This window comes from Cydia splendana, chromosome 24, assembly GCF_910591565.1.
Source record: "Cydia splendana chromosome 24, ilCydSple1.2, whole genome shotgun sequence".
Classification (NCBI taxonomy): domain Eukaryota; kingdom Metazoa; phylum Arthropoda; class Insecta; order Lepidoptera; family Tortricidae; genus Cydia; species Cydia splendana.
Genome location: NC_085983.1, coordinates 10,213,278 through 10,237,539, shown reverse-complemented (window position 1 = coordinate 10,237,539; position 24,262 = coordinate 10,213,278). Strand labels below are relative to the sequence as shown.

The window sequence follows — 24,262 nt, the reverse complement described above, 5'->3', positions numbered from 1 at the left end:
CAAGCGGACCCTAGGCTCCCATAAGCCGTGGTAAAAATACCGGGATAACGCGAGGAAGAACAAGTGAGAGTAGAATGTAGATTTTAATAACACAAACGGGTCTACCGCGATATAATTTCATTGTATTTACCTCAAATTCCGACGTTTCAGCGCAGCGTTGTGTACAAACCGCTAGAGTCCCTTTGTCCCTTTCCATCATACCAATACGTCGGAAAGGGACAAACGATTATTATCGGCTTGTCAACTTTAGTAAACGTTTATGAATTGGGGTTAGAATGTAGAGTTTGTATAAGTGTTTAACATAGATTTTTCTATTTCAGGGCGATCGGTCGCGTCACGCAGATCTTCCCCTACGTACCGTGAACTACATCTCTCCTTATTCGGATATAATCCAAGTGGTTAATAAATATGACCATTCAGTGATGACACTTAAATTATAGTCCGTCAAACAACTTTGTCAGTAGAAAAAGGCGCGAAATTCATTATATGGAACGATAACCATTCGCGCCTACATTTCTTAAATTAAATTAAAAAAATAATTAAAATTAAATTTTCTTAAATTTTACCGCTCTTTTCTACTGACGGAAATGGCTTGACAGACTGTATCTCAGTTTTGTTACTAGCATTGCTCGGAACCGGTTCTTTCTTCATACAAAAAATACCGATATTATTACGTTCTTTTTCGTTCTTTGTTTTATTATTTCATTTTTAATGGAACAATTTAATAATAGGTAGTTGTTACCTAAGTACATGATTCATTCCTACGTAAAAAGCATAAAATATTTTTTTTTCGGGTTTTGAAAAAAACCGGTTCCGAGCCTTGGTTACTAGTGAAAATATTAAAGTCCTGTGCACACCGGGTGCGTGCGCGTATATGTCCACGTGCGCGTTGTAATATACAGTTTAGTATAAGAGACGGCACACCGCTTGCGTGTGCACGTCTGCGCACACGCAGCCGGTGTGCACTGGCCTAAAACCTTTTAAAAGGAATCTTAGAGTAAACCACCCTATTCCTATTGGCCTAGACACGAACTATGTGCTTATACTACTACAACTATATTTATAGGTATTTAAATAAAAGTTAACAAATAATTTGTACATTTTCGGGTAGTTATAACATTTATTGGTTAACCAACCAAATACAAAACCGCCTGGATCAGTCACTGAACGACCTGACTTTAACCTACATTATTTGATCGTGTAATGTTTTCATCTACCCTCAACTGGCTTGAGGAGCCATTTGATTTTGTTTACTTTTATTTAAATACCTAAAGATACAGACATATACATTAGTGTTAAAAAACTAGTTTGTTGTTTATTAAATAAAAAACATCGGTCACTAATGTCACTATAAGGTCAGTATGGCTAATTCCGTCATAGGGACTATTTATTCCGTCCACTAGAGTTTTTCTCGAACAATGAATAACATTGATAATTTCGTCGACAAAGCAGTGATTGCTCTTAGTTTCAGCTGTCAAAGGCAATTTTTAGGGTTCCGTACCCAAAGGGTAAAACGGGACCCTATTACTAAGACTTCGCTGTCCGTCCGTCCGTCCGTCCGTCCGTCCGTCCGTCCGTCCGTCCGTCCGTCCGTCTGTCACCAGGCTGTATCTCACGAACCGTGATAGCTAGACAGTTGAAATTTTCACAGATGATGTATTTCTGTTGCCGCTATAACAACAAATACTAAAAACAGAATAAAATAAAGATTTAAATGGGGCTCCCATACAACAAACGTGATTTTTGACCAAAGTTAAGCAACGTCGGGAGTGGTCAGTACTTGGATGGGTGACCGTTTTTTTTTTGCGTATTTTTTTTTTGTTTTTTTTTTGCATTATGGTACGGAACCCTTCGTGCGCGAGTCCGACTCGCACTTGCCCGGTTTTTTTTTCCTACGATTGAAAATCAAAGAAACATACTCTCGTAGACGGAATAGTCCCTATGACGGAATTAGCCACATTGGCTTTACTAATAACCCAGTGAAAAGCGAAACATAAAAGGACGTTCACTTAAAAGTGTACCATTTACTTTTTTCTAAAATCCATCAACTTTTGGGTTATTTCTACTTCACTAAATCTCACTCACTAGGACCATCAATTTAAAAAGAAAAAAAAATGTGTCCCAAAAAATGTCAGTTTTGTAACATACATTTTGTATGGACCGTTACAAAACTGACACCCAAAATTTTTATGAAAAACTGGGGACACTTTTTTCTTTGTCTCATTCAATATATCCGTGATTCTGAGTCTAAATAACCCAGTTCTAAGTAACCCGTTTATTCTGAAAACCTCCAAAAACAAAAACACATGAAAACGTGAAGATTACGTAGTTATCAATTGGCAAAATGAGTTAATTTGACATTTACATTATGTCAAACAAAATTTCGTCAGATGGAAACCAAAAGTCACTAATTACCACCACATGTTCATAGCCACAGTGAATCATATTAGTAATCAAATAAGGTTGAATTTTGTTTAATATTTTTTTTACTAATTAATCTATATTTTAGTTGCTTAATAATGTGACAGTTACTTATAAATACTCGTGTAACTAACATGACTACATTAAAATGTTATATGTTTGCGGATTATGGAACCCAGAGCGTAGCTAAGGGTTCTACAAGTACCGTCCAAGGTATAAATTTATTTTAGATTAATAATCGATAGGAAGAGAATTTAAGATTATTTGTTTGATTTCATAGAAACCAGTGATTGTATTATAAGTGGTAAAAAACTTTTTTTTCTGATTTTTAGTTATAGGCCATAGTAAAAAGTACATAACTCACTATATTAATGTTACATAAGTAGATTTTAATAATGTTTGCTTTTAAGATTAAATACATTCGCTGTTGTACAGTCACGTCTAAAAATATCGACACGGAATAAGTGCCAAAAATATGTATCATCATCATCATATCAGCCAGAGGATAAAAATATGTATACACGACCTTATTGCCCATATATTGAGGCGGTGTATACATATGTTTGGAAGTTTTTCCGTATCGATATTTTTAGACGTGACCTTTGTTTAGGTGTAGTCACGTTTGTCAGTTTACAAAGGCAGTATTTTAAATGTATTAGTTTAGTACAATATAGATTTGTAACAATGTAGGGGAGAGTGTCAAATGTCAACTCATACCAAGTCTCCCCTAGGTTCAAGTTCTCCAGTCTCCCCTATAATTACACGGTGGCCAAAAACTAAGTACATTCCCGTTGCCAGGGAGGTTTTGGGATTATAATGAGCAACTTTTATTATGGGACCAACCCCGAAAACGCGAAGAAAAATTTACCCTCCCATAGAAAATGGACCAGCCAAAATGTATGAAACAGACAATTTTTTTTTTGCGATTTCGGGGTTGGTCCCATAGTAAAGGTTGCTCAGTATAATCCCAAAACCTCCCTGGCCACGGGAATGCACTTAGTTTTTGGCCACCCTGTATATGCTAGTTCCTATAAACATTACTTAAGCCCACTTGCACCATTCCACTACCCCGAGGTTAAGCGGTTAAACCGTTAACCATGGTACCATTACTGGTAACCATGGCAACTCCAGGTTTAAGCGGTTAACCCCGGGTTGGTGAAATGGTGCAAGTGGCGCTTATAGGGTATCGTCTTGGGTCGTCCCATTCGTTTTTCGTCAAGTTCTTAAATTAGTCCTATTCTGCTTTCGTCACTCATTCTACATTGAAAGCCACCGACGATTGTGACGAATGTAGAATGGGTGACGAAAGCAGAATAGGACTTATTTAAGAACTTGACGAAAAACGAATGGGACTACCCAAGACGATACCGCTTATAGAGTTAATTTAATTTCACATAAAAATTAAATTATCAAATTAAATTAAATTTCATTTTCATTTTATATATTAAGGTATATTTCGCTTTAAACATACAACTAAAGATCTTTGCTGATTTTTTTTTAAATTGATACTTAATTCTTAATTATTAATTAATCATTAGAATATTATAACAAATAATTGTATAAGTAATTTTTAGTTATAAAGAGTTCGATGCTTGAATTTATTAGAAAAATAGTTTTTTTTTCTAGTCGCTAGGTAGTGATTTCTTGTTTTAACCTTTTGACTGTGATGCGTGGCTGTGGTGAGAAGGTTAAAATTGATTTTGAGCACTAGAATACTTATTTCAAATTTATATTTGTAGTGACAATTACTCGTATTTACCTCAGTAGGTAAGAAATCGAAATATCTACATATATATTGGCATGTAGGGTAAATCGCCAGTAACTGGCCGCCCTAAACTAAAAATAAATTCTGTTCGCCTATAAACAGAATTCATTTTAGTATAAGGTTTCAATAACTGGCCAGTTACTAAAAGTGGCCAGTTACTGGCGAATCACCCTATGTATTTGTATGTATTACATAAATGCATACGCGTTTGGACATTTTTTTTCCAAAGGACCATTAAGAGTTAATCTAAATCGCCTACTGAATAAATGTGACGTTGTTAAGCTAAAGGTACCACTTCTCCGTGAAACACATTTATTAAAACGAGTCACCCCCATATTTTAAAGTCGACCTTAAAATAAATGAGTGACTCATTTTAATATATTTAAAGATGATTTACATTTTTTTTGTTATATCTTTTCTAATAAGTAATAACATAATATGCGACGTTTTCAACCAAAAGGTACCACATTGTCGGTTGACGATAAGGTTGATTTCAAATTGAAGCTATATGGAAATAGCGCCTTGTTGACAACCGATAATAAGTACCCTTTTGTTTGAGAATGGCACATATTTATAATTGTAACCGAAAAGGTACCTTTTCCTTAAAACGAGAATAGAAACTTGTCTATTTGTTAGTTTTCTTTTGTATATATGTATAAATCACATGGAATGTCTTCCAATACTTTCATAAAGAGTTAGACCAAGCTAAGTTGTCAGCGATTATGATAGCCCAGACCAGTGGTGGGCAAAGTACGGCCCGCGGGCCAGGTCCGGCCCGCCGCAGGTTATTTAAAAAATGTATAATATGGCCGGCAATATAATAAAAATACATTTTTGCTGTAAATCTGGCCCTCCTCTGAAATTCCTTCAAGTTTTGGTCCCTTATGAAGAAAGTTTGCCCACCACTGGCCCTGACTGTGCAAGTGTTATTGTGAACGTCAAACTTCTATGAAATTATGACGTTTAAGGGGGTGCATTACATTTGTTATAATTACTTTTCATATATTATAGTTTGATATATCGTTATTTTGAATAACGTAATAAATGGCATACTGCCGTAATACCTAATTAACGGTTTTCATAATGTTATTATTGGTATAATGGTCATAAGGTATATTTACACTTCGTCTAATAAACATTGCCATAATTATTACATACTCTAAAGCATATTATTTGTTATAACAAGTGACATCACATAATTATTTATGTGGCATAATAGTTGCATGACATAAATGGGTTAGGTTAGGTTGGAACTGTGACTCCGCATAAACGAATAACTACCTAACAAAAGGAGGGTTAGGTTAGGTTAGAACTTTGACCCTCCGTAGAATAAAATACTCTAGGAAAAAAAGTGGTTTAGGTTAGGTTTGAACTGCGGCCCCCGCAGAACGAAAACCGTGAAAAAATTGGTTAGGTTAGGTTAGAACTGCGACCTCCCTAGAATAAAATAGCTAGCAAAAGCAGTAGGTCTGCGTACTAGTTATAAAAAGTATGTAAAACTTTACGTTATCAGTAAATGAAATATGACAAAAAATGTTATACAACATATGTAATTATACTTGATAAAATTGTATGAAGTATTACGTTATACAAAAATATAATATAACAAATGTCATTATAAAATATGTCTATATACTATTTGAAAATTATATTACTTTAGGCATTATATCAATGACAGTTTAGATGAAATCACAATATAATAAAGGAAACGTATAGTAAAAATTACATTATAACATATAATAATATATCAAGTAGCGTTATAACAAATGTATGATAGTTTTTTTATAATTATATTAAGCATTACACACCCCGTTTAAGGGCATCTTGAGTTAAAAGTGTACCAATTTTACTTTTTTTCGAAAATCCATCAACTTTTGGGTTCTTTCTACTCAGAAGCACGAGGACTATCGAATTTAAAAAGAAAAAAAATGTGTCACAAAAAAATGTCAGTTTTGTAACGCATTTTCACGTACATTTTGTATAGACCGTTACAAAACTGACACCCAAAATTTGTATGAAAAACAGGGGACACTTTTTTTCTTTGTCTCATTCAATAGTACTCGTGATGCTGAGATTTCTGAGTCTAAATAACCCAGAAGTTGATGGTTATTGAAAAAAGTAAATGACATTTGCAGTCTGGGCTATCAAAATCGCTGGCGACTTAGCTTGGTCTAACTCTACCTAGTCAACAGAAGTTTTAGCTTAGCCAAAATTCATATGTTTACCGGGTGTGGCCTGTAACACGAGCAAATAATTGAAACATAGATTGTACTCCTCAAACGGTGACACTTTTGTTCAACAACTTTTAAAAATTATGAAGTATTTAGACTACCTATTTTGCATACAAAATAAATATTATCTTCAATGGACGCCATCGCCACGCCATATTATCATTGTGATTGCCGTTGCTTGTCACGCCTTAAACATAACAAAATTCGCAATACATTGCGTCTTAAAATAAACTTTAAAGTGTATTAAAAATCAAACCACAAGTTATTTTTAAAAGTCGCTGAACGAATGTTGGTCAGTATGAGGAGTACAGTCTACAGTTTAATTTTTTGCTCATATTACAGGCCACACCCGGTATACCTACCTCGTTCATACATACACTTAAAATACTAGACAGGAGTAAATAATTTAATATATCTCCTTGATAATAGGGTTTTTACAATACTACCTTATAGCATAGACTACAGTGCTCACTCCATACAAAGATAAAAACCTATTAATAAGAAGTTTTAAGTGAGCTTTGCGAAAACTTATTTAATATTAAAATATAAGGTTAATAAGTATTAAGTTTTAAGCAAGTTTTAAACTTATTAGCAATACGTTTTATCATACCTCCCATACAACTTAATATTAACCTCATAAGTCGCCGCCGTGTATTTGAACAAGTACAAATTAAATTCGAGGTTTGAACTCAGATAGAAATAAAAGAAAGTTCCAAATACAAAAGCGCCAATATTGCCCTGGGTCTTACCAGGTTAACCCGCGGAGCGCCCTAGTATCACACATGTGATACTAACTAAATTTGGGTCGTAGCGAGTCAGTATCAGTGTGTTGCTACAGCTCAATATGGGTCAAATTGCTTCGCATCAATTTGTTGTATGATGGACGTTCGACGGGTTAAGGGGCTGTCAATAAATTACGTCATCGATTTTTGACGATTTTCCGTTTCCTCCTACGTCATGCTACCATCCGATGTCCATAAGTAACAAAACTGATGTATGGAGTGAGCACTCTATGCTTACTATTTCTCTATGCTTATAGTAGGTCTTTAATTTCTATGATTCAGAGTCGAAAACGCGATTCAATGACTCGTTAGCATGATTATTTGTGTTTGTATGTGATTTATTGTATTAAATAATCTGATTATACCTAAACCTATGTACATTCAGCGTCGTATAGTAGGTAGCATCCAAAGTATTCAAATAGTTCGGTACACCATATAATTTGTAGGGGTCCCTTTGTTTCCCATAAAGTTTTAAGTCATAATGTATTGTTTGTCATAAAACTGAAACCGTTAACTTTTCGTGAGGTTATTCTATAGATAGATTAGGTTAGGTTTGTTTTATGGCAATCCTGAAAAGTTACGCGTTTCTGAGAAAAACCAATTATGACTAACGAAAATTCGGACAAACGATACATTATGACTTAAAACTATTTGCGAAACAATAAAGACCCAATTTGTATCATCCTACCTACCACCTACCTATTGCTACCTACTATGACGCTGACTGTGCAACCCAATAGGTAATTAACTATCAAAAATATAGGTTTTTTAATTATTAGCAACAAATTAAGGGCGATAGAGACGCACTGCAACCTGACCGCAATTTGTATGGGAACTGCACGCCGACTGCACCTACCGCGAATCACGTTCGACGTGTTGCCTTTCTGTCGCACTTGTAAATTCGTACGTAAGTGTGACAGGGAGGCAACACGTCGAACGTTCGCGGTAGAACCTCCGTTTCCATACAAGTTGCAGTCCGTTCGCGCGTCTGTACCGGCCCTAAGAGATGGAGCGCAAAACAATGTCTACAGCGGATGGTGGATTATTTTATAAATAAAAGACTTACCACACACGAGTGGCCAAATATGTCGTAAAGGCCTGTCCAGACGGGAACAATTTTTCGCCAATCTGACTAAATTTAGTCAGACAATTCATGCAACCACACAATAACAAACATCAATTGACAATCGGACAATTGTCCGATCAAATCGGGTCGTGCGGACAAAAGCGCAAATTTGGCCACTCACCAATTTTAAATTTATGGTGATATTTGAGCGCTCTAAATAAAAAAAAAATGCCCCCAAACGCGAATACTAGCGCCACAAATTGGTGGTGTGCACCACATTTTATCGGTAATATCGGTCATAATCGGCGGCAGAACTCGGCGAGCCAAATTGGCGTTTGCGTCGCACGGCCTGATTTGATCGGACAATTTAATCAGATTGGCGAAAAATTGCCCCCGTCTGGAGTGCCTTAAGATCGTAAGACAACTTGTTGCCGTAGAAATAAGGATGTCTCCCGACATATTTGGCCACTTTCGCCGTTACTATCTATTTGAAGCTGATTGTACACTGTACTTATGCATAATAAGTAGACAGACGAACATATTTGTGATAGTAAGATACTAATTCAATGTAAAGCACACACGTTGTAACATAAGCACACTTTTGACTCTAATAAAAATAATAACTGATTTTATTTTTTATTTTTTGATCTTTGGGAAAACTTTGGGACATTACCCATTATTTAACATGGGCGCTAGTAGGTATACCTCTACCTCTACGTCCATCACACGCCAGGTAGGTACAAATTGCGTTATAATAGTTATTTCTTTCCGGACGATAACTCCGAAGTGTGTGTGTGGTGGTCCCTTTTCCAGGCATAGTACGATATATCGACCACATTCGCGCCATAAGAATTTAAACTTTAGCATTCCGATTTAAGGTTCAAATTAGATTGCGCTCTCGGGAATTGTGAATTGCCTTCAAATGAATCATCAAAGCTGGATTTTTTGGGGAAACCTTGTAGATTGGTGCGGCCTGGAAAAGGGTTAAAGGAGACATATCATGATCCCTAGTGAAAGTCAGTTGCCGCTTCATTGGTGGGCTAAGGAACGAGAAATGTGCTTGTTAAAAACCAATAGAGTACGAGTAAGTGGTCTAACTCCAGAATATTGACCATTAGAGCTGCGCTGAGCGAAAAATACAAATAAATAGGCAAATGAAGAATTAACAAACACATACTTCGCACATCTCTGGTGGGAACGCAGCCTAAAAAGACTGACCATTTAGACGATACGAGAACTCGCATGCGAGTTTCATTACATTGCGGGTTTTGATCGGTCGGTTGAATTGGACGTAACCAACAGTCCGCAATGTAACTGAAATCGCATGCGAGTTCGCGCGCCGTCTAAATCAGCCTTAAAGGAGCTGTCCATAAATTACGTCATCGATTTTTTTACGATATTTGACCCCCCCCCCCCCCAATCATCCAAAAATCATGCTTCGAATGACCCCGTTTCCTCCTACGTCATGCTACCAATGTCCAGACTCCCCCTCCCTAATTTGAAATGACGTAATTTATGGATAGCCCCAAAGTGGACGATACGAGCCCGAGAAAGGCAAAGGATCGATGCATTCGAGATGTGGTGCTGGAGGCGTATGTTGAGGATACCCTGGACCGCCATGCGCACCAATGTATCGATCCTTTCACAGCTTCGTGTCCGCACTCGCCTATCGAGTCTGGCAGATAACGTGACGTGACGTACGAGTTTGCGTCTCATTTTGTATGGGATTTTGAACAGCGCGCCAAGCGGGACGTTTTGGGTCCGAACGGAGGAGTTTCGCACCCCTGGTAAATCAAATACAAAAATAGAAAAATCATCCGTTTATTAAACAATTAACAAACTGCATCCTTAAATTAAATTTATCAATACTCTTAGTAAGCAACAATTAAAACCTACAATTATTCTTAATTTTATAACACTTCAAACAGTAGATCAAACGAAACTGAGAAAAGGGCCTACCGGGAACCACGTTGGACGTGTTGCCTCCCTGTCACACTTAAGTAAAGATTTACAAGTGGGACAGAGAGGCCACACGTCGTGGTTCGCGGTAGGCCCTCTTATGCGATCTGTATCAAAATCTGACTAGCAGAGTAGCAGAAGTCATTCTGAAATCTGGTTTTTAGAAAATATTAAAATACACATTACATGAGATATAGTGCATAATTGTTTTCCATCGTATGTTCTCGGAAACGTTCGTATTTGTCATGCTACTTCAGTCAACGTCAGGATTTTTTGTACCGAGACTGACTGAAACAGTTCACGTTCGTACGTTTCCGTGAAAATACGATGGAAAATAATTATGCACTACATTCTGTACATTTTCTTTTGGAACTCAGGAATACTTTTGTTTCTATTGTTTAAATTTGGTGAGGCTTTCTCACGTCGTCACCAAAACGAATCAAATTAGTAAGAAAAGTTTAGACACCACTTTCTTTTTTAAATCAAGAGCATTCCTGATTCTGTAAACAAACGCTTAACCCAAAAGTTTCTTATTTTTGTTTAAAAAAAAACCAGAAAAGTATTATTTTCACAAACTCGCATTGTACAGGCCCCATTAAAATAGAGTTAGACCAAGATATTGTAATTTATACGTAATAATTTCGTAGAAGTTTGACGTTTAAAATAACACTTGCACTGCGTTAGCTATCGAAATCGCTGCAGACTTATCTTGGTCTAACTCAACAATATCTTTGTACGAATAAGGTCTTGAGAAAGTGAATAGTCGGTATAAAATACAGTGTTTAATCCTTCTCAGTCCCGATGTCGTATTAAAAGAACAAAAATCGGATTTTAAACTATAATGGAATGAAAGTTTCCAAATTCAGAACTGCAAAAATGACTTTGGGACTTAAGATAAGAGTACAGTCGTAGATATATCAAAGAGGCTGAGGTGATCAAAAATATCGGAATATGCACTCTAACGCCTTAACAATAGAGGCGTGTTCAGATATCTGTGAACATTGTATCGTGAAATCGTAAATTAATATAAATAATTAATTACAATTATTATACAGATTAATTATCTATACTTAACAAAAGTTGATGAGGTAATCATTCATCATTATTCATCATCATTCATCACATACTTTTATTAAACATTTTTTTATAAAAACGTTCAGTCTTCAACATTTAGACATCATTTACAGGCCTATTTGAGTTTAATTATTCGATCTGATTCCGATATGATACTGATCTAACTGATCTGTTAGTGTGAAGTCAGTGGGGAGACACTCCTGACTTCGGGCAAACTCGGCTGCGTTCGGCTCAGCATTGCTCCGAGCAATTATTAGGGTTGTCTCAACTTGACGTCCCTTTGCGTGCACGACCACAGATAAGATAATTACTTGTATTTTGACAACCCTAAATAGTCGAAAGGGACAACGCCATAAGTTAGAAAGGGATATCATGATTCGACCCTGAATCGCTGTCAAACTTCGGTTTTATAGGAAGGGTCCTTTCTGTACGGTAGTACTATTACTTATTACTTGGTCAAGTGACGTGTTCGGTTGAAGAAACGTCAATCAAATCAGTATCATATCGGAAACAAATCGCATAACTAAAACTCGAATTGGCCTGTATCATTCGAAACAAGTGCGATTCAATACAGTGTCCTGCTAAACCACAAAATGTGCAGTGCGCAAAATGTTTTAATATTACCATCATGAAATGGATTCAGCAATTTCACTTTCGTCACCGCATTGATTATTTACTTTATTTATCGTGTTATCATCTCTAGTATTAACAAGTACATTATTTTTATCAGATGAATCAACAGTTACTTTGCCTTCACTTGAATTAGATCCAGTAATATCTTTAAAATCACTATCTCGATCAATAACTTTTGTCTTATCTTCAGCGTCTATATTGACTTGAGTGCTATTATTGTCTGAAGATTCGACTTGTACAATATTTTTATCTGACGAATCAACTGTAAGTTTGTCTTCAATTGCGTTAGATTCAGTAATTTCGTTTAAATCATTACTAATTTCAATAACTTTTGTCTCATCGTCAGCATCCAACTTTTGTGTGCTATTACTGTCAGAAGATTCAACTCGTCCATTACTTTTCGAATTAGGTTCAATAATGTCTTTAAAATTATTGCCAACTCGACCATTTACTTTAGTTTTGTCATCGACAAGATCTGTATTCATCATTGTATCTGATGAATCGACTGTTACATTAACTTTACTTGAATTTGGTTCAGTCATTTCTTCCAAATCATTGCTGCTTTGACTTTGGCTTGTAATATCTATATTATCTTGTTTACTACTGTTATTTGAAGAGTCAACATTCTCCGCTATTTCATTACAGCTTGAAACCTCACAATCATTTTCTTTTCTTAAATTAGAATCATTTTTTACATCCTCACTCGTGCTCACCAATGTAGACTGATCTTTTTCGCTGGCGTAATAAGTTTCGTGCGTTTTGACATCGTTGGGTTGATATTCTTCTACTAGCACTTCTTGTAAATTAAACGACTTTGCGTGGTTTTTCTTAATGTGAGACGGTAAACCCATTAACGTAAATTGAAAGCCACAGAGTTTGCACTCGATATATTCTTTTGGGTCTAACGGAGTGTGTTTTACTATATGTTTGTGGCATGTTATTCGTGTATTAAAGTATACATTGCATTCAGCACATTTGTATAATGCGTGTGTGATATTTGAAGCGTGTGTGTCTTTTTTCGGTTCTTCCTTGTGAGCTTTTTTAGGTTCGATCTTTTCTGTAGACCCAGTTGCTTCTTTAGATTCTAGTTTAGAGTTAGAATCTAGTAATTCTTTAGGTTCAACTTTAGAACTAGAATCTAGTACTTCCTTGGGTTCTAGTTTAGAACTAGCATCTAGTACTTCCTCAGGTTCTAGTTTAGAACTAGAATCTAGTACTTCTTTAGGTACTAGTTTAGAACTAGACTCTAAAGAAGTATCTTTCTTAATTTCCTTTTTGATTTGTACTTTGCGTTGAATCCAATTGGGGTCTAAATCAGTCAGGGTTAAAATAACAAAATCTTCCTTTTTGAAATTGTATTTCTCGTGAATTAATTTGTGACGTTTCAGACTGTAACTGGTGAAAGCAATGTCGCATACTTCGCATTTCGAATCGGCGTCAGGAATGCATTCTTTATGTTTCTCCAAGGTGGCCTGGGTTAGGTAATGCACATTGCAAACTGTACATTTGTACAGTTTATTATCATATCTATCTAGTATATGTTTCTTCGGATTCTTCGGTTTAGGCGGAGTTTCGTAGTCTGGGGTTTCTGTTCTATTGTCTAAAATTGTTATAGTGTCAGGACTTTCAGGTTTTTTGACACAGTCAGACAAAGTTAAAATGACGACATCTTCTTTTTTGAAATTATGTTTCTCGTGGATTGCCTTGTGACGACACAGACTTTTTTTGGTGAAGCTAAGATCACATATCTCACATTTGAATGCCTCGGTAGGTTTGCAGTCATGGCTCAGTAGCGTTTTCCTATTTAAGTAATGCAAATTGCAGCTTGTGCATTTGTACAATGGGTGTTCCTTTGGATCAAATGGAGTTGGGCTTAATTTTCTTTCTGTTTTATTGTCAGGGGTTTGAGGTGCTTGTACATCTTCTACGATAGTCATGGACAAAGCCACCCCATGACCATGTTGTCTATTATGTTCCCTGAAATTTTTAGAAGCGAATTTAACATTGCATTCCTCACATTCTTCAGTAAGCTCCTTACTGCATCTGTCTTCAAGGTGCGTTAGCAGGGTACTCTCATCAGTAAAAAGTACCATACACTTTACGCACCTATATACTGTAACTGCCACCGGCACTTTCGGAATCACCACTTCTTCTTTCTTCACTTTAGGTTTTACCATTTCTTCTTTTTGAACGGGTTTAGGAAATTTACTGTTAACACCAAAAATTAGTTCTCTAATGTTAAATTCCTTGATCTTCAGTTTCTTATGCTGCCAGGCCACGTGTCTCATGATGGATTTAACCGGGAACTTACGTTTACATATCTTGCAAGTCTCCGTTACCGTAGTGCCGCAGTCTGTGCGCTTCGTTATATGATTTCGAGCACTAGATCGTCTTAAGAAATGAATGTCGCACGACTTACACTTGTAAAGAATATTCGGATGTAGACCGTGTTCGGTTTCAGGAATTGTCTCATCAGGAATTTTAACTATTACGTAGCAGTCGGTTTTAAGCTTATTGTTGCGCTCGTGGTCGACCATGTGGGTCGCCAGGCTAGTTGTGTCGAAGGCCAGGCCGCACTTGACACATTTCTTCCCACAGAATGTCCCGGTACATTTGGCTTTGTGGGGGAACGCTGCTGTCTTGTGGTAGAACAAAACGTGACATAAACCGCACTTGTACAATGTCTTTTTGTTCGGCGTGATAATGTTGAATGTTCCGGTATTGATATCAAGATTTTGAGCGTGGTGCTTGCAAAGATGGTTGACGACCTCTATGGGGTCGAAAACCAAAGCGCATTGGCTGCATTTCTCCCGTATAACGGTGCTGCAATTTTTAGCTTTGTAATGTCTCTCGATAGCTTTCAGGGATGTGAAATGTAAACCGCAAAAGCATTTATACAGTTTCGGTCTTAGATCTGTACTATCGTTTTTGTTTTGCGTATTGTCTACAACACCTTTTCCTTTCTTCACTGGACTTTGCTTTTTGATATTAATCACTTTACCATCTTTATTGACAGTTTTAGTTATCACATTATTTCTCGAGAACGTGTACTTGTTATGAAGCATTTTATGGTTTGCAAAATGCCTTGCACTATGAAAGACGCCACATTCGGTGCACTGTCTCTTAGGTAAGTTATTGCACGCGTGTTTCGGAAAATTTCTCATATGGGCAACACACACCTGACATTCAGCGCACTTATAGAACACAAACGACTTAAGAGGCGCACTATTCTGACTCAATTTAGGAGCTGTAGGTGCAATTTCGTCATCTATGAATGATATCTTATTCTTACTCCCATGGTTTTCAGTGTCATATGACATGATCGTTTTATTCGCTTCAGCGTCATTTGCGTCATTGAAAGAGACGATTCTGAAGGATTGTACTCCGAGACCAGTAGTCTCATGGATCCTTTCATGTTCTTCGCAATCGCGTCTTATAGCAAAAGTCATCTCACAAACGGAGCAAGGGATTTTGTGCGCTTTACAGCAGTTTGCGAGTTTGACGTGGTAGACTATAGTATCAGCAACCACACAATTTTGACACTTCTCGCATTTATACAGGGTGTATTCCGGTGGTCCTTGTTGGATCAGCTTCATTTTTACGCATCTATTACCGCCGTATATACTCCGGTTGACAATCTGTGACTTCCGCTCTTCGGGCAAATCTATAAAGTCAAACCACTTATCGGAAAACAGGTTGTAATGTTCGTATTTCAAGACCTGGAAGGTTTTCTTGCTGACCTTGTTTTCGGCGTGCAGTTCTAAATGGCGCTTGTAACACTCGCTGTCGAATTTCATGTCGCATTTCTCGCATTTCCTTATGACCACACCGTAGTTTTCCATGTTGGTGAGGTGGTTTTGACAGTGCTCCACGACTTTATCGTATGAATCTGTAAACGTGTCGCAAATAGCGCAGAGGTAGAGTATATTCCATAGAGCAGTGAGCGACTGGTATTTCATCAGCAAATCTGGTAACTTGGTTAGAGGTGATTTAGCCTCCTTTTTGGTAAATTTTTGCATTGGTGACTTTGTGTCATTTTGAGATGTACTTGGTACCTGTAACATATCACTGATATTTTTAACCTGACGGGGGATAACGTAGTCATGTATTCGTAAATGTGTGTCAAACAGATCTGTCTGTATTTTCTTCTGACATGACTGACAGGTAGTGCTGTCTGTTTCTTTGCATTTATGAACACGCTTGGCCACCTTAGTCAAGAAGTTCACTTTGCAAGTCTTGCACGGATGGAGTGTCTGCACTGGTTTTATTTTCTTCGAGTCCGAGAGCTTAACAAAAGTGATGTCGGCAATTGACAGATTTGGAATTTTAACGTGCAAGGACATATGGGTTGTATGATATGCTGCTTTCAAATATATTCCACAAATTTTACAAAATGCGATACTCCCTTTTGACCTTTCTTTGCAGCTTCCACTTGTGTGTACTACAGATTTGTTCCCCAAATATGCTTTGCAAAACTGACAATAGTACAATATGAGATTATCCCAATTTCCCTTCCTTCTCTTTAGTGGAACCGCTGGCAATTCCAATTTTCTTTTCAATCCTTTTCTCGGGGTCTCACTCTCAATCTTAACTTTCACGGGGCTTCTTATTTCTTCAACAACTTCAGTTTTGATTTTCTTCGGACCGACTGCCTTGGAAGAGATATAATCTATTTTGATAAAGTCATCTCTAGTGAAGTCTCCTTGCTTGTGTTTGCTGTCGTGATTGGCTTTGGACTGTATGTCAATTGGCAATCTACATTCATTGCAATAATATGAAGCGGCATCACTGCATCCACCGTTAACATGCCTCCAGAATTTGTCTTCCTCAAAACAGACAAAGCAATTCGGACACTGGCAAAGGATCCGGACAATCATTTCTAAATACACTACATACACTTTAAAGTTGTGGGCATTTAGCATTTTGTGTTGATACTCGTGTGCTGATTTCTCTGCACTCTTGAAAACTCGCTGGCAGAGCGGGCAGGCCCAGTCCCGAATGTTTGAGGATGTTTCACACACGATGGAGTGTTTGCAAGCCCCGGTGCAAGTCAAAAAGTGCACGGAACATCTATTGCATTTAAATAATGTTGACTTGGAAACTAATACAGGTCTGTCTTCATCAACAATCTCTTTTTTAACGATAGCTTTCGATTTTATCAAGTATTGCTTCACTGTTACAGGTATCTTCTCCAAGTCAGGATTTACTATAACTTTGTTTGTTTTGTTAACTAATTTGACGAAAATCCGTTTCCTTTTCATCCTGGTTGGATGTTTCTGCCTATGTTTCTTTACTCCCCACTCAGTTGTGAAAATCTCATTACACAACAAACATTTGAACCTAACTTTTGTATCCGTCAACTTGATCTTATTAGGCTGCTTCAGGTTTTCACTTTTAATGGCAGGTTTTGATCCTAATATAATTCGGTTTGGTACTGGAACTGATGTTACCACTTTATTTGGAGAGTTAACAGTAACATTTGAAATTTTACTAGTTGTAGATTTGACAGCTTTACCAAGTGTAACATTTGAATTCTTACTAGTAGATTTGACAGCTTTTGGTATATTTTTGACAACATTTAACACCGGTTTAGGTTTCGCTGCCGGTACAATAGTCCTGTCATCTTTAGTTGGCGTTTTATCATTCAACGGCAGCAATTCATACAAATGTTTTACTAAAGATGTATCATTCGGAAAATACATATTGCAATGGTTGCAGACTCTCCAACTTTTGAAGTCACTAGAGTTCATAGTTTTCGGATCAACCCGATGGATGTTTCTGTAATGTCTTAATAGGTTAGATTTGCCAACAGTACCTTTGAATTGGAAATGGCATATTTTACAAGTGCTATCATTAGTTACTATTACTATGTTACTAGGTTTAGCTGTGCTCTTGAATGCCTTATTTCTCTCTGGACTTGGCTGTTTATCCGTAACTACAAGGAAGGAATGGGCGATCATTTTATGGGCATCTAATGCGTTAACCGTAGCGAAGAGAGTTTCACATATTTTGCAATAGCAATCGCTTCTGCCCAGGATGGGTCCCCAATCGTCCAAAACTAGTGACATATTGTAATTATATTCCACTTCCCTTACTTGGCTGCCGCTCGGAGTTTCCTGGTCCTCTTGAGGTAGCTGGGCCGGTTTGCTGCCGAGTATAATTTTGCCGAATCTGAACTCGTCTGCATTGACTATCTCTTCTTGGGGTTCTATCTTTATTTCCACTTTGTCTTGGTCCCACGTCCACTGGTTCTCGTGGTTGGGGTCTTCATAATTTGACTCTGGAACATAATTAACTTTGCTATTACTTATTGAAAAATGCAATATAATTATTGGTCTTTCAAGATTTGACCAATTCGGCCACTCTGAACATCCACTGTGGGACATATTTTAAATCGCGAAAAAACGCAGTCAGTACATACATAATTGAAAGTCATAAGGTACATTACATGTCATCAGTCAAAGTCAGCAAAAGATAATTATCTTGGGCTATTGACAGATTTTAGGGAGAGAGCAATGCTTTTTATCGATATTATCAGATTGTTACTGTATCAATGCGGTTAATTTATTTAAATCAGTTTCCTCAAGTTAAAAAACATACATACTCATCTCAATAAAAAGCAATTTAAACGATGAAACTTTCCGATAGTTCGATTTTGTTTTGACAGTGACAGACTGGAGTGGCACACCATAAACAAAAAAAATCATAATATGCCATTAACAGCGGCACTTCCATCCTCTATAGGTGCAAATGCAGTTTGTGCAGTGTCAGCCTAGGGCCACTTGCACCAATCACTAAGTAGCGGTAAACCGGTTAAACCTGGACTTACCATGGTTACCAGTACAATTTGACACTGAGTTAACGGTTTAACTGGTTAACCCCGGATTAGTGGAATGGTGCAAGTGGCGCTTAGATGGACTACTAATGCATACCTTCATACTCAACCTCCAGAGGCTCAGACTTGACGATGAAGGAGTCAGGCTGGACGGAGGCGTCTGGCAGCTCGTGGCGCCGGCGCAGACTCTCCAGCACGTCATGCTCCTCGATGTCTATGTCGTCCGCCATTGTTGTTAACTGTCAAAATGAAAGATCATTTTATCAAGAGCCTATGTGAACATTTACTACTAGATGGTGTGCTTAAATGAATCTATGCAATTCAAACTGCACGAGGCCATGCTTAATAGGCTTAATTTAATTAATAATTGAAGAAATATGTTTTCACCATATTTTTATTGCTTAAATATTACATTTTTAAATACCCGTGCGACTTTAAATCCGGAGGTCGCGGGTTCAAACCTCGGCTCGTACCAATGATTTTTCGGAACTTATGTACGAAATATCATTTGATATTTACCAGTCGCTTTTCGATGAAGGAAAACATTGTGAGGAAACCGGACTAATCCTAATAAGGCCTAGTTTCCCCTCTGGGTTGGAAGGTCAGATGGCAGTCGCTTTCGTAAAAACTAGTGCCTATGTCAATTCTTGGGATTAGTTGTCAAGCGGACCCCAGGCTCCCATGAGCCGTGGCAATATGCCGGGATAACGCGAGGAAGATGATGAAGATGATGAATGTGTTTTACTTCCAAAACATGTCTACAAAAATTATTACATGACAGTTGCCGCATATAAAAATGAAATGTCATATGGACCATCATTGGATGGGCGAGGTGTAAAAGAGTGGGCCATACTGAAAGTTTCTGGATTCTGATATATGAGACAACTTATCTTTTCTAAGTGGCCAGTTCAGCAATTTTCAGTATGCCCTAAATAATGTTCATTCTGCTTTAGATGTTGTAATTGTTACTTGACATAACAAGCACATTGGTAATCAGTAAACACATAATTACGGGTATAACTAAAAATCAAAATATCTCATAGCATTCACAGTATTTTTTTGATATTATATGTAGAATAGTAATTAGGTAAGCATAATGATTGATCACATTAGCTAAATTAAGTGCAAAAATATACATAAACAGCCATGACACCGAAATTGAGTACCGGTTAATTCATATGAAAAATATACTGGTATTCAGTCCCTGGTGGTAAAAATAGTTTTTTAACTAATGAAATCCCGTAAAATCAAAATAAATTCATATGTTTGTGGTGGTGAAAAATCAAGGGTTCCTTGGCAGTGCTGCATAGAGAAGAAAAAATCAGTCTTGAAACAAATTCAAAATCATCCTAGACTGCATTGGCATTGGCAGGTGAGACTCTGGTCAAATGTTTACCTTTTTCCAATAAAAAAAAAGATGTTTAAAATATCCTTATCATACAAGAGGTAAATACAGTAAAGAGTTTAAAATTGAATTACATCTCAACCAAACTAGAACAAAAATATTAGGTACCTAACTTTAGCACTAATCTTCTTAAAAATATTACTTACGCTCACCGCTCAAGCGAGTTTAGTAAACATAACAGCGATAGCGAAAGTGTCCTCATTGCTTAACATTACACATTCTCGAGTATCACGGTGTATACCCACCGTGTCCTAATTAAAATTACTGCTTTGACAAATTCTTTAAATAATACACGGATCCTGTTACATTACCTAGCTTGCAAAATGAATTATTAAGCGTTTACTGACTGTTTTCGATAAGAGTTCTTGTTTCGAACATCATACGTCGTATTGACAATTTTTGTTTGTTAAATCCGGTCTTGGTATGGAGTTCTCCCATGCTTTATCAAGCTGTAGGAGTTGAATTACTAATCAGGGTTTCTAATAAAACCAATTGTTGATATCTTCCGATCCTAACGAAAGTTTGGTTATAATATAAACTGATAAACTCACACTAGTAAATTAGCTGTTGATGTTATGGTACTAACGACGTTAGTAACACGGGCACCATCACGTATCTATGTTAAGGATATTTCAATGATAAAAGCCCCGCTATTCAATTTAACCGAAATAATTATCATGAAAAAGGTTCCGAAAAATCCGAGAAGGGTACACACACAAGTTTTTTTTAAGGGTTGATTGACGTTGATGTCCGTATTGATGTCCAATAAAGGCTCGCAAAATTAAACGCTTTATTACTTAACATTTAAACAAAGTCTTAGCCATACCTATGTTATTTTTATTTTAGGGATATGAGTCTAAGTGAAAAATTTCATCAAAATTAATTTAGTATAACTAGTAAGATTTTATAGTTGGACGCGTTCAAAAGATGATCTCAAACATATTGGCTTTTGGCGCCTTTTCTAATGTCACATATTGGTTTGTCTTTGTCAATCGTATCAAACTTTTTTTATTATTTAATATTTACAGTTGTTTACAGTATTCGTAGAAAACTAATGGATTGATAATTTGTTTATAAAAGTCATTTAGTGACTAGTGTGTTCCATATTACATTACTTTCTATCTTATTTCCTACTATTGAAACATGGCGAGAACAAAAGCATCTGCCGGTGCCAAAGGTAACACTACTCTGCTTTTTCACTTGTAATTTCGATCAATTTTCTTATTTATCTTGTGATGCCCATAATGTAATCTGTATTGTTTTAGTGGCGTCCGGAAAAAGTAGTAAAGCAAGATGTAGCGTAGCAATACCCGCTAGCTCGTCAGGATCTTCAGGTTGGTCCAAATTTATTTACAAATATTGCCGTTTTTAGAAGTTTGAGGTTACTAATATGGTATTATTGTGCAGGCAGCAGTGAGCGGGCAGGACGGAGTGGCGGCGGCGGTGGAGGCAATTCGGTGTGTCCACGGGAGACCCCCAAGTGGCAGAGACCCATCACTAATTTCTTCATATGCAAAGAACCTGATCGGAGCTCTGATAATGAGGATGAAGGGGTTGAAGGTATGCTTATTAGTAGTACGAATCCTAATTTTGCATCCAGCGTTTTTTTGTTTATATGTTGTTTTTCATTTTCTGCATGTGTATGTTGTGTTAAATAAATGTATTTCTTTTCTTTCTTTTCTATTAGAAAAAAAACTATTTAATTTTATTTAACCTCGTAAGGCCCAATGTGCATTACAATGTACACTCTGATTCAATCTAATTTGAACCTTTCTGGAACTACATAAGGTAGCATTTCCTTTGTTTTCTAAAACAAACAAAAGTCACCCTAATCTACACACAAGGTTAAAAAAATATTGGTATATTGATATTTTTGGCTATATTAGAATCAAAAATATTTCCTACATGATTTCAAATTCCATATATTTTTTTAGCATCTAGTTCTAAGCCAGGAGCTCGGAAACCAATTGTAGAGTCGGATGAGGAACAGCAGGTTGAGGAGAAACCGAAAAACAAAGAACTGGACGAGAGTATTGAACTGGAGCCCTTAACAGGTATGTAAATAAAACCATAATAAATAATAGTACTAGGTACTCGTACTAAATACTCATACTTATTTTAGAACTTACTTTATTACATCTAAGACATCTCTCCATCCGTCTCTGTCCATTCATTCATCTAAATAAAAAAAAATAAAAAATTCATATAAATTAGTTTTAAGTACCTATGTTGTGTGCCCTAGCAGGGCATCATGGGCTGACTTTATTTAATTATTTACACCTGTTTGCGTTTATGTACATGATTATACAATGAATAAATAAATAAATAAATAAATAAATACATATGGTAGACAGAGACATGGATAAGAATTCAAGTCTTCTATTTGTTTTGTACATGTCGTGAAATGCCATTTTAGGATTGATTGCTTCATGATATGCTTAAGTTAGGTTTCACTTTTTAATGATGATTTAACAAAATGATTGCCACATCGTGAAATGATCAATTTTAAATCTGGCCACGACATACATACCTCTTTTTTATGGTTCCGTGAAAGGGTAAAAACGGGACCCCATTACCCGTCCGTATTATTATGCCTGTCTGTCTGTCACCAGGCTGTATCTCATGAACCGCGATAGCTAGAAAGTTGAAATTTTCACAGATAATGTGTTTCTGTTGCCGCTATGACAAACACTAAAAAGTACGGAGCCCTCCGTGGGCGAGTCCCACTCGCAAATGTCCGGTTTTTTACGTAATTAATTCAATATTTGTGACGATTTCAACTAAAAGGTACCGCATTGTCGGTTGTCGATAAGGTTGAATTTCAAATTGAAGCTAATAGGGATATTGACAACCGACAATGAGTACCCTTTTGGGGTTGAAAACGGTACATTCGTCGGGTCTACACAGCAAGCAAATTGCCTCGCGCTCTGTGTGGACCTGACTAATTATGTGTGCATAATTGTTACAGGGGAAGACAGCCACAAAATAGAGGAATATTACCCCACAGGGCCAAAGGGCAAGGGTAAGGGCAAGAAAACTAAGGGCAAAGAGAATATTGACAGCAATGTAGAGAGACGAAACTCAGCTAAACGGGAACTGGAAGAAATTACTTTTGGGGAGGAGTCGGAACATGCTAGCAAAAGGGTTAAAGTTAATTGATAGGATAGTTATAATTTAACAAAATCTGACTGGTGCAGTACAAAATATAATACATAGAGCTAGACCAAGGCAAGTGTGCAACGATTTTGATAGCACATGCAGTGCATGTGTTATTTTAAACGTCAAACTTCTATGAAATTATGACGTATAAATAACACTTGCACTGCGTATGCTATCAAAATCGTTGCAGACTTTTCTTGGTCTAACTGTATTACCTAAGGACCTTTGTTTATTTCATTTTTTTATTTTAGTACTATAATTAGATTTAATTACCGTAATTCTAAGTGATTGATTATATAAGAAACTATTATTAACTTGCTTACTTTTGTTAAGTTTCACATATGGACTGAAATGTACGAAATAAAATGTATGAACTTCCAGTATATGTAGTTTTATTTCTAACCAAGATAAAGGCCAAACCACACTAGAACATAATGCAGCATTGCTTCAGCTCTACAGGCAACGCAAGCGATGTGACAGCTGACATACAGTACCATACATTACAACCAGACCAGAGTTGTGTAGCCTGGAACCGTGTAGTATACTATGCTATACCAGGCGTGGCTCACTCCGAGATTTCGTCGCGTCGCTACAAGTACATGCGGCCCACACCAATTTTAATGTCTCGCCACTCGCCATAGTAGTTGCCGCGCACCGCTACGGAACGGACGCCCGCTCGCGCTTGCGCCACCTAGCGGTCATATGTGTCGTGATAGACGCATTTTGTTAGAGAGTGAACCTTCTGTACCTACACCTAGTACTATAATTTGGATGGTGATGGTGTTTATAGTAGAAGAGCCGGCCGCAAATTTTCTAACCGACTTGATACCACGATGAAATGCACAATGGTTTCCCATAAAAGTGATGCTAAGTCCGAATTCGATAGTCTGCCACGGCGGAACTTTCCGAAAGTACGAAAAAGAAGGCCACTC

General features: G+C 37.0%; 3 protein-coding genes across 4 annotated transcripts in view; 2 read left to right on the top strand and 1 right to left on the bottom strand.

Annotated features, from left to right (window-relative positions):
* LOC134802479 (GTP-binding protein 2-like) overlaps positions 1-1,224 on the top strand; it is a 33,964-nt gene extending 32,740 nt beyond the window's left edge. Inside the window, exon 20 of the mRNA XM_063775158.1 lies at positions 321-1,224. Within this exon, the coding sequence (XP_063631228.1) occupies positions 321-363 (43 nt within the window). The 3' untranslated portion in view covers positions 364-1,224. The remainder of the gene's footprint in view (positions 1-320) is intronic.
* Positions 1,225-10,593: 9,369 nt separating this feature from the next.
* LOC134802228 (uncharacterized) lies at positions 10,594-18,998 on the bottom strand. Its single transcript, XM_063774818.1, has 2 exons — positions 18,864-18,998; positions 10,594-18,211 (listed from the first exon to the last, which is right to left on the bottom strand). The coding sequence occupies exons 1-2, from the start codon at positions 18,994-18,996 to the stop codon at positions 11,925-11,927; spliced, it is 6,420 nt and encodes a 2,139-aa protein (XP_063630888.1). The 5' UTR covers positions 18,997-18,998; the 3' UTR covers positions 10,594-11,924.
* Positions 18,999-21,204: 2,206 nt separating this feature from the next.
* On the top strand, positions 21,205-23,524 carry LOC134802231 (PCNA-associated factor-like). 2 transcript variants are annotated; one of them, XM_063774822.1, is made up of 5 exons: positions 21,205-21,348; positions 21,437-21,509; positions 21,583-21,731; positions 22,106-22,225; positions 23,140-23,524. In XM_063774822.1, the coding sequence occupies exons 1-5, from the start codon at positions 21,315-21,317 to the stop codon at positions 23,328-23,330; spliced, it is 567 nt and encodes a 188-aa protein (XP_063630892.1). In that variant the 5' UTR covers positions 21,205-21,314; the 3' UTR covers positions 23,331-23,524. The 2 variants fall into 2 exon arrangements, with proteins under 2 accessions (XP_063630892.1, XP_063630891.1); XM_063774821.1 differs by having other exon boundaries at positions 21,437-21,505; positions 21,579-21,731; positions 23,140-23,523.
* Positions 23,525-24,262: the final 738 nt, after the last annotated feature.